The sequence below is a fragment of the Propithecus coquereli genome, unplaced genomic scaffold (assembly GCF_000956105.1).
Source record: "Propithecus coquereli isolate 6110/MARCELLA unplaced genomic scaffold, Pcoq_1.0 Scaffold157, whole genome shotgun sequence".
Lineage (NCBI taxonomy): Eukaryota > Metazoa > Chordata > Mammalia > Primates > Indriidae > Propithecus > Propithecus coquereli.
Window position 1 is genome coordinate 2543422 of NW_012140191.1, and position 10709 is coordinate 2554130.

At 48.1% G+C, this 10709-nt stretch overlaps 1 protein-coding gene across 4 annotated transcripts; it reads right to left on the reverse strand.

Annotated features, from left to right (window-relative positions):
* Positions 1 to 1705: 1705 nt before the first annotated feature.
* NR4A2 (nuclear receptor subfamily 4, group A, member 2) lies at positions 1706 to 10095 on the reverse strand. Of its 4 annotated transcripts, none has more exons than XM_012640777.1 (8): positions 9797 to 10095; positions 7949 to 8069; positions 6600 to 7465; positions 5682 to 5811; positions 5117 to 5280; positions 3996 to 4198; positions 3423 to 3601; positions 1706 to 3273 (listed from the first exon to the last, which is right to left on the reverse strand). In XM_012640777.1, the coding sequence occupies exons 3-8, from the start codon at positions 7461 to 7463 to the stop codon at positions 3017 to 3019; spliced, it is 1797 nt and encodes a 598-aa protein (XP_012496231.1). In that variant the 5' UTR covers positions 7464 to 7465; positions 7949 to 8069; positions 9797 to 10095; the 3' UTR covers positions 1706 to 3016. The 4 variants fall into 4 exon arrangements, 3 of the variants coding, with proteins under 3 accessions (XP_012496231.1, XP_012496233.1, XP_012496232.1); XM_012640779.1 differs by having other exon boundaries at positions 2381 to 3273; positions 6600 to 7287; positions 9797 to 10069; XM_012640778.1 differs by having other exon boundaries at positions 2627 to 3273; positions 5192 to 5280.
* Between the last annotated feature and the right edge of the window lie 614 nt (positions 10096 to 10709).

Below are 10709 nucleotides of genomic sequence, written 5' to 3' on the forward strand. Positions count from 1 at the left end.
GAAAACTCCTCAGCTGTGCGTATCTCGAAAGATGCAGGGACGGTGCGCGCGAGGCTCTTTACGCGCACAACTCGGTGCGCGTACGGGAGTTGGAAAGCGACTGCGTGAAACAGAAAAGGCACTGGCCACTTTGCAACTTAGGAATCACAATTGATTGTACGCCGAGCTAATACACTCTGCACGCGGACAAGGGAGAGCGCCATCCCTCCCTCCTTTCACCCCAAAATCTCGGGAGGCGCACTACCCGACACCTCATTGACCTCGGAGGTAGCGCCGCCGCTTCCTTACGGGAGAACCGTCAACAGAGTTCGTTTCTGGGTTGAACTCTCGGGATTCTGTGACGGAATGTAATTGTCTCGGGGCTGCAGACACCTGGGAGATGAGCACTGAAGGCTCCGCAGCCTCCCAGCATTTCTAAAGAGTTTTCTCTTTCTCTCTCCTTATTAGTTTGTGGCTTTGGCTGGGCATAAGATGTGAAAACTAACTGAAATGGCTAGCCTCATCTTTTCAAGAAAGCCAGGAAATTGGACATTTCGTTATTATCTAACGAAGTGGCCACACTCTTGCCCCTGTTACCCGGAGAGAAAGGCATCGAGTAAAAATAATCTTCAATTACCACCGAGACCTGCCTTCTCTCTTTTTGCCGACCCGCAAAACACGTCTTTTAAAAAGAGGGTGAAAAAGAGCAAAAGAAAAATAACCTGAGAGCTCTCGTGGCCATTTACTTTTCTAACTCTGCACTTTAAAAACAATAACGCTCTTTATAAATTTCAGTGACCCAGAGGCCATCTGTAATTCACCAGGGTCAGCGAAGGAGACAGTCCGCACCTTGCACTCTCTATGAATTCACAGCTGGCCGAAGGCGAAACTCGCTGGACCTTGTCCGCCCAAGGACAAGAGCTCCGAGCGGAAGCTCAGACTGTGAGCAGCTCCTACAGCGTTAGTTTCCCCTCTTTTCTGAAAGTTGGTGCTGGATAGAATCCTAGAGTCCCTGCTACAATTTGCTTATACCAAATCCAGGACCTGACAAATGGATATTTGATTATTTATCTGAGACACTTACAAAGCAGAAATTTTATAGTGAAACTGCAAATTGCAAAATAATGGTCATCTTCATCCACTGAAGTAGGAAAAGAAAAAGTTGTAAGATATGCCTTTACTGAGTTCGGCTCTATGCCAAAGACTGACCCAAGGCCCAAAGGGACCCAGATGGTTAGGCCTTCCTCTAAGACCCTTTCTGGCAGTTTTAAGTGGAGGAATTGGAAACTCAAAGGTACTATACGACACTCCTCAAATCCGTGTTGACTTCCTGAGTCTTAAAAAGATACTTCTTAAACACTGTGCAAGACAAGAACTTGAGGAGACTTGGGACATTATAAAAGTTCAAAAGATTTTTGGTCTCCTGAACTTTTCTTCTGAGAGCTATACTTACTCCAAAAGTTAATCGAAGAGTTAAGATAGTCTGAATTGATTCTAATAAAGATAGGTTGTCAGAGTGGAAAAGTCTGGTTAGGGAAAAATATTGTACTGAATTCTCTGGATAATTCCTTCAATTCTCCAAGTTCCTTTTGCTAGAATAGATTTAGGTTGTCAAGTTTGAAATTCAAATGTCAAATAAGTGACCTATCCCAAATTAATCTCCAACTCTATTTTATGTTGGTGATTGGCCATCATTTTTTGCTGACCCCAAAAGAAGACAAAATTTTGTTCATTTACATGGTTTATTGTTGTAAACATTAAAATTGTCTTTCCCAAAGAAAGAATTTATCAGAAAAAAAATCAGCGTCTCTAACTGTCATACACCATAGAAAAAAAGGCAGTGACTCATATCATGTGCCATACTAGAAATATACAAAGAAAAATACTACAGAATATGGCAATATTAAAATTCTTACTCAAACATAAAATAATATATTAACTGACAATTTTAGACATTAAAAAAACAAAAAATTCAAAGTGCTCAGTAATTTCCAGGGAGTTATGTATATTATAAGCACTCTGGAAACAGTCAAAAGCTGCTGCATGCAAGTTTTGTTTAGCTTTAGACAACAAAATAATCAAGATATAAACTTTCTTTTATCAACATCAACAGTACATACAACACTTACAAACAAGGAATGTTGGACGGTGTTACGAACACTATGTGTCCCTTTTGTCAAGATTTTCTGATGTGTAATACTTGTGCCCACCTATTTTACAATTGAGAAAATGTTTAAGTTCAGATAACTACCAATCTTTATAAAATCTAGCAGACTACATAGTGTCTGAAATACTATTTATATAATATAGACATTACTGAAGTAGCAAGTGCCTATAACATTTTCAACCTAGAATCAACATGCTTGTCCCTTTTTTATGTATTTATTTTCTTTTTTTTTGCAAACACACTTATCTTTTAGAATTTGTAATATTTATTCATAAATAGGCACAAAATAATTTAAAAAGCCAAACTGCATTGGATAAATTTACAAGCCTTTGCCTTCTTCAACTCATGCCACCCACGCAACATTTAGTTTTACTATATATTACAGCTTTCTTTACAGCAGAAAACTTTGAAGTCTTGTTAAAGGGCAATATTTGTGGGTCCCCTTTAAGATGTGTGTGTGTGTGTGTGTGTGTGTGTGTGTGTGTGTGTTACCTTGTCTTAACTGCAACAACCAAGCATGGTCAAACATTTCCCATCATACATTAGCAATCTTTCTTCTGAACAATAAACTGATTTTTAAACTGATAATAAAAAGTTTATACCACTGTATTGTGAGTAGTCCGTGTTCTAAATCCAGGATGCCCCGGAGCCAAAATGCCCTTTCAGGTTCTGCCTGCAGGTTAGGAAATAGCAACAGTTTTTTGTTTGTTTGTTTGTTTTCTTTAGGGATCAAGGGGCTGGGGGAGTTTACAGAAGGGGGAACAGCTTAAGCTGAGACGGCTCATAGGACTATCTCTGCCCATGTGACTTGCCCCCTCTGGACAGTTTCAGTTTTCTTTCCAGTTCCTTTGAAGTGCATGGGATGAGGTCTTAGAAAGGTAAAGTGTCCAGGAAAAGTTTGTCAATTATTGCTGGTGGTGGTACCAAGTCTTCCAGTTTCAGGTAGAAAATGCGCTGTAGCCCCTGTGTGCAAAGGGTACGCAGTTCTGGGAGCTTCCCCAACAGTTTGGACAAATAATTGGGGCGATTCAACCCCCCATTATTGAAAGTCACGTGGTCTTTAAGACAATTTACAATCTTGTTTTGCAGTTCTTCCACTCGCTTGGGTTCCTTGAGCCCATGTCTCTCTGCAGAAAACATAATCAGAAAGAAAAGAAGAATGCACAAGGCAGTTAGTTAGTTGGCACGACTGAAGAGGATCTGTGACAAGGGAAAACCAGGACAAATCATGCTGGGAAGTTCTGGAGGGGAAGTGCCCTGCACCTGCAGTACTGACCTGTGACCATAGCCAGGGCAGCAATGCAGGAGAAGGCAGAAATGTCGATGTTCATATTCTGCAAGTTGGAGGAGAATTCAACAATGGAATCAATCCATTCCCCAAAGCCACGCACGCATTGCAACCTGTGCAAGACCACCCCATTGCAAAAGATGAGTTTACCCTCCACTGGGTTGGACCTGCAATTAATACCAAAGAGAGAGAGGGGAGAAAAAGAGAGAGAGAAAAGCTAAACAACTAATTACTTGAAGAGCAATAAATGAGGGATTTAAGAGGCACCTAATTACTGAAGAGTTAATAAAATGTAGACCAGTGGACCTTGAAAGGGTTTAATTTCATAACAATCAAGAATGCCCCCCTATCCCAACTCCATTCCACTCATCCAGGGCTTCTGGGCTGCTCCTTCCCTTCTTTTCCTTTTATTTTCTATCTTTTTCTTCCTTTTTCCCTCTTTCATTTTCTATTCTGTCCTTTTCTCTCCCCCACTGTCCCCTTTCGTACCCCTTTTCCTCTCTTTCTTCTCCTTGTTTGATTCCTCTCTTGGCCTCTCTGCATTGCCTCCTCCCTCATTACCTGTATGCTAATCGCAGGACAAACAGTTCTAAGAAAGCGGATTCAAAAAGCAGGTCCTGGTCGGCTTTGGGCAGGTCAGCGAAGCCAGGGATCTTTTCTGCCCAGCCCCTGATGATCTCCATGGAGCCAGTCAGGAGATCATAGAATTGCTGGATATGCTGGGTGTCATCTCCACTCATCTGATAGTCAGGGTTCGCCTGGAACTGGAATTTCATTTTAAAAAGCACTTAATGAGGTTCTCTAAAATATATAACCCGTGAAATTGCTAACCCTGTTTCTAGTAGGGGAGCCAGGTTTTTATAACAATTAAACCTCTCTCTGACCAGTAAGGAAATTAGATGTTCCGGGGCAATTAATTCAATTAGGGATGGTGCTACGAGGTCGCTGCTTTAAATATGTAAATTACCATTTCCATATAGACTAAATACAGTGCCATCCAGCCCTGGGAAACGTTCACTCTTATCTCCACAAAACAATTGACACGTTAGTATTCATGCTAGTCCCAGAGTGGGTCTCGAGCTGCGATGTCCTCTGCAAATCTTAATAAAATTGCAGTCGTGTCTAGGTTTGCCCAACATAATTCCTCCAATTAAAGCCCACATGTTTTTCACAACTGGAGTAAAAAAAGAAATCTGACCACTTGATCCCCCCACCCCACTGTCATTCTTTATACCCCTCTTCCTCCCTTCCCTGACCCCCTGGCAGGCCCCACATCCTTCCCCCAACAGTGCCAGAAAGGATGAGAATTAAAACATCTCTATGGAGGACAGGGGATAAAGCAGATGTGGGAGCTTTTTGCACAGCCTCTGGTTTTTGCGCTAGAGACGGTGTGCATGGTGATGGGGAGGAGTCGTGGGGTAGTGGGAGTTCACAGTGCTTCAACCACTGTCGCATGTCCCTCTCCTCCTTTCTCTGCCCTGTCCTCAGGTCTACACCCCCAGCTACACGGATTGTCTAAAGGTCTATGGATCTCCGGAGGCCCTGTCCAGAGCTGTGAGGCATATAGTTTTGCTTGCCTCCTTTATCCCTTTAGTCTGAGGGTTCGTGGGGGGTGGGTGTGGGGAGAGGGTCCTGCCCATCCGTGGGTTTGTCCACATGATACCCCCCCGCCAGCTTCTTACCCTGGAATAGTCCAGGCTGGTCATAGCCGGGTTGGAGTCGACATGGGCCCTGACGAGGGCACTGATCAGACTCACCGGGGGCGAGGGGGGAGAGGGCTCCTGTGGGCTCTTCGGCTTCGAGGGCAAACGACCTCTCCGGCCTTTTAAACTGTCCGTGCGAACCACTGCAAAGGAATAGCCCTGTTAGCGCGGCTCCCTGGAGCCCAGGCCCAGCTGCTGCCTCAGCCCCTCCCCGGGGAAGGCCGCAGCCGTGGGGCGCCAGGCCGGGCGGCTCAGGGCCCCACTGCTTGTAAACCCTTTACTGACGAGAAGCATAAAAAAAAATGCGGGGTTATTTTATGTCTTCCTCCAAATGGGTTGTACAGTTAAAGGAGAGAAGGGCCTGGCAGCTTTCTCTAGGGGAGACTGGGCAAGCAGGCAGCTGCGGGGTCCTGGAGGCCAGGCTGGGGGAGGGGGGCGACCGGAGATCTCAGGCTCTGGGAAGTGTAAAGTGCAAATGGGGTGTGAGCAATAGTTTCCCAAAGGCGCAGACTCGGGGGTCAGCAGCTTGCCCCGCCCGACCTACCTTCTTTGACCATCCCAACAGCCAGGCATTTCTGAAATCGGCAGTACTGACAACGATTCCGGCGCCGCTTGTCCACTGGGCAGTTTTTATTTGCTAAACATACGTATTTCGCATTTTTTTGCACCGTTCGCTGCAAAGGGAGACAATATAAGCCAAAAATTATTTTATTCTTTTGAAAATCCAGCAACTGTGAGACAATCTCTGAATGGCTGGGATCTACATTCCCTCCCCACAAACAAACACATACACACAATTCCTTTTCATTATTTTTTCTTTTCCTTTTCTTTCTCCTTCTTTTCTTTTTCCTCCCCCAGGGCATTTAACAGAAGAAAATTGATAGCGTTAACATTTGAGCTAACCTTGCCGCTCCTTGCTGTGTTTTATATGCCAAGAGAAGGAGAAGGAGACGCTCAGTAAATACAAATCCGTGGGCATTCATATTATTTACATTCCTTGGAGACCTTCTCTATTTAAAATGATAAGATTATTCAATCAGGATGGCGAAATAAAGAGATCACTTAATTTGACCATAGGGAATTCTGTTCCACTTGGTTAGCTCAGACACGGTTCTCTGTCCTAACCAATTTCATTCTGAACAGAGAAGACAGCTCCTAGCACATGCAAATGACCCTCTTCCAACTCCGACTCTGGCAACTTCGGGCGGGGGCCAGCCGGGTCGGCTGCGCGCGGGGGATGCGACCCAGGGTTTCCTTGTCTTCCTGCTTCCCTTTCTCAGCTACCCCGAAGCCCCCGCCGCAGTCCGTGGGTGGCTGCAGGGCAGCCTCGGCGGACCCCGGAGAGTCGGGCCTTCCGGGGCGAGCTGGGGCTGGGCTGCGGGCACCAAGGCGGAGGACACACTCCAGGATCCCGGGCACTGTGGGGTCCTTACCTGCCTACTCTACTCCCGGCCTTGCTCACCTTAAAGAAGCCTTTGCAGCCCTCACAGGTGCGCACGCCGTAGTGTTGGCAGGCCGCGTTGTCGCCACACACGGCGCACAGCCCCTCGTTGGAGGGGGATCCCCGCGACGGCGGCGAGGGCACCTGCGTGTCGAGCAACTGCGAAGCGTGGCCGATCTGCAGGCCCGGAAAGCCCATGGTCGCGGGCTTGCGAATGGGGTTGGGCACAGCGAAGGTCTGCCCATCCACCACGTGGTGGCTGCCCGCGGGCTCCGTGTTCATGGGGACGTGCAGGGGCCCGTCGAAGCGCATCTGGCAACTAGACACCGGGGTTCCCGGGGGCGACTGCTTAAAGGAGAAGAGGGAGAGGCGGGAGACGGGCGTTTTCCTCTGCTCGATCATATGCGTAGTGGCCACGTAGTTCTGGTGGAAGTTGTGGAGAGACCCCGGGTCGTCCCACATGGGGCTGTGCTGCACCTGGAAGCCCGGGGTGGTGGGCGTCGGGGGTGAGGAGGGCTTGTAGTAAACCGACCCGGAGTGCGGCATCATCTCCTCGGACTGGGGGGGCAGGTGGCTGTGTTGCTGGTAGTTGTGCATCTGAATGTCTTCTACCTTAATGGAGGACTGCTGTCCGGACAGGGGCATTTGGTACAAGCAAGGTGGCTTGACGTCGTAGCCTGTGCTGTAGTTGTCCATAAAGGTACTGAAGCTGGGGAGAGAAGTGGTGGCAGTGATTTCAGTGTTGGTGAGGTCCATGCTAAACTTGACAAACTCTGGAGTTAAGAAATCGGAGCTGTATTCTCCCGAAGAGTGGTAACTGTAGCTCTGAGAAGCGGGGCTGGCTCCTTGAGGCGAGGACCCATACTGCGCCTGAACACAAGGCATGGCTGGAAATGAAACAGGGTGATATACACTCAGCCTGGTCAACTGAACACTTTCTCCCGGGCTCGGGTACACCTGGAGCTACACCGGCAGCCCGCGGCGGTCAGAGAGCGTGGAGGGGCGCGAGAGGAAGGGCGGGAGAGGGCGAATGCTCTAGAGCAACAGTGCAGGGATGGAAAGACTGATCAAATAAAGACCCAGAGCTAGAAAGCTATTGAGGGTCTACACTCCCGAATATTTTCAAACACCTCCCTCCACCCCCTTTTTCACAGCCAACCCCTCTTCTCTGAAGCTTAGGTTCAGCAAGCTCTATCTAGAAACGACCATCTAGAAATGAAGTTGAATTGCACAATGAGAAAGTTGTTCCCGAATGCGATGGGTCCAGCAAACGTTAAGTTACAGGGTTTGCGGGAGAAGATGCCTTGTCTTGTTTCTTGATGTTTAGGGAATTCGGGAGAGGAAAGGAAAAAAAATGAAGTTACACTAACCTTCAGCCGAGTTACAGGCGTTTTCGAGGAAATTAAAGGTGGACAGTGTCGTAATTCAATGAAGGACAAAGTTTCCAAGATTTTTAGAAAAGCAATGGGGAGTCCAGCCTTTCCGATCTCCCTGAAATACAGACACAGGAAGCTTCAGGTGTCTTTCCCACAGATTTGGCTGGGCATATGTAGACTCACCAGGCAGGCCCTTCTATGCCCTCCCTGTTTGTCTCATTGGAAATTACCGTGTAGCCTTTACTAAACTTAGCAGTTGAAATGAATGTGTAAAAGATATGGCTGGAAACAACAGAAAATGCCACCCATTGCACTGTATAAGTCCTTCCAGAGGGAGGACCCTGAAAGAGGAAAAGTATTCTATGAATTTATTTAACACTTATGATGTAATGAATTTGCCCCTTTGCTAGAGTGTGGGTGGAGGGGTCATTTCCGTTTTAGCTTAAATCAGACCTGAATAAGAAGACTAGAGTCTAAGAGAAAATACAGTATTGGAGCCTTTTCTTGATTTTTTTTTTCCTGTGGAGAAATTGTCTTTTCTTTTGGGAAGGGGGAAGAAAGTTAGTAGAAGTCAATAATAAAATGAGAAAACAATTCCCCCTCCCTTACAAAATATTAGTGAGGCCTGGACAATGGAGAAGGCAATTTGAGTGGAAGCATCTGGGTTTCTAAAGTGCTTTTGACAGAGCACTAGGATTGGGGATACAGAGGAATTAATGTTCACTTTTCCAGAAAACTTGTCTTTCAACATCTTTAATGGCCATGGGATGGGAAGAGGGGACCTTACTGTTCCAGGAGAATCTTAGGTTGTCTGCAGAGGGAGGGAAATATTGCTTACATGGTATTGGCACCAATGTTAGAAGTGCTTCCCAGTATAGCAAGCTGAACACCTTCCCCAAAATGCCTTCGACAATCTGCCTACTTGCTGGAACAAGGCATTCTTGTGTCCTAGTAATTTTCAGATGTTCCCACTTGGAAAGCATTCTAAAGCATAAACAATCTTATTACTAATGAAAAAGAAAGCCAAACATCCACTCCTTCTGTTCCCTCCCCTCCCCCATAATCTTGCTTCATGGGGTGGAGGAGGATTAATCAGAAAAAGTAGAAAGGAGACTCTTGACCGCCACAGCCTTTAGACATACGCCTGTGCTGGATATTAACCCCCTGGTAGCTTCACAGTTTCAAAACTGTACTCTTCACATACTCATATTCATTCTCTCTTTCTCTTTCTCTCCCTCTTTCTCTTTCTCTCTCTCTTTCTCTCTCTGACACATTCAAATACCCAGGGGCGGCATATGTCAAGACCAGACAGAATTTCAGGCAACTTAGTAACAGGACACTTTACCAACACCACTCCTACTCAACAATACCCAGGAAACATCTGCACGCTGGCCAGCCAGCCGCCGTGACACAGTTCCCAAGCAACACATAAACTGAAGAACTTTCTCTGCCTGTCAGTTTGCAGGCAGCTTCCCTCGTATACACAGGATTTGTAGTCTCTGTGTCTAAAGGCCACAATCAATTCCGCACTGAGAGCAAACTTTCCGCACATTTCCGCGGACAAGTCCGCAGCTCCCAAAACTGTGGAGTCTCCCTGCCATGCCCACCAATGAGAAGCCTGGAAGCCTCTGTGGGGAGCCAACTCCCCCCTAGTGCCAAAGCCAGAGTTCGAACAAATGTCCCCGGTAACTGCGCATACCCATTCCCCACCCTCCGGCCCCACTCGCGCTAGCAGCTTCTGGCTCCCACTTCCAGAGATCCTGTCCCATACCCGTGTAAAGAAGAGACGTGCAAAAGAAGGAGAAAGCATAAAAGAATGCGAGCTGCCTGGGCTGCACCTACTCACTTAGGAGTTCTCCCGGTCTCTCTTCATTCATTCAACTCTGACGAAGTGCAGTTCCCTCGGGGAGCCCAGGCGCCGGGGTCGGGGAGGGATGGGCGAGCTGGGCGAAGGGAGAAGGGACTCCACCAGCGGGGCGGGAGCAAGGGCAGGCGGCCGGCTGGGCAGGCGAGCGGGACCGCGGAGCCTTGCGCGAGCCGCCGGGCGGACTGGCCCTGGCCGCCAATGTGCCTTTGTTTATGTGGCTCGCGCTGCCGCTGCCAACATGCACCTAAGTCTCCGCGCGTCAGCGCGCGTCAGCGGCCGGGCGCCCAATCGCTGCGCCGCCGCGCTCCCTGGACTCCTGGCCCGCGCTCGCTTTGGTATATTTCCGACCTGACGTCACGAGCAGGGCTGATTTTAAGGTGGGAACCGTTCTGCGTTCACCTTGGTAGCCGGCTTGGGTGGTTTTTTTTTTTTTTTTTTCCGAAAGAGGTGTGACCTCTCCACCCAGGACCGCGCAGCCCGCAGCGTCGCTACACTACACCTTCCCCCAAGCCCCCGCGCCCTCACTGCCGCTCGGCCGCTCACACGTGGGGAGGGTGTAACAAAAGCCTGGGCGGAAAGGAACGCTGGCGTGGGCCAGGTAGCCCGCACCTGGAGCTGCACGGGATGGGGTGTGCCTTGCAGCGCCCTAACCTCACCCACCCACCCTCTTCACCCCCTTAGCGGAAGCACATGCAGATGTCCCATGACACGAGACCCTCGGAGGGCTCAGGCACTTGGGGTGGGATTTCACTAGCCCACTGCATCCCCTTTTTCTCTCTTGTACTGTCTCTAGCCTCCAGCATATTCTCATTCTCTCTCTCTCTCTCTCTCTCCCTCTCTCTCACACACACACACACACACACACACACACACACACACACACACACA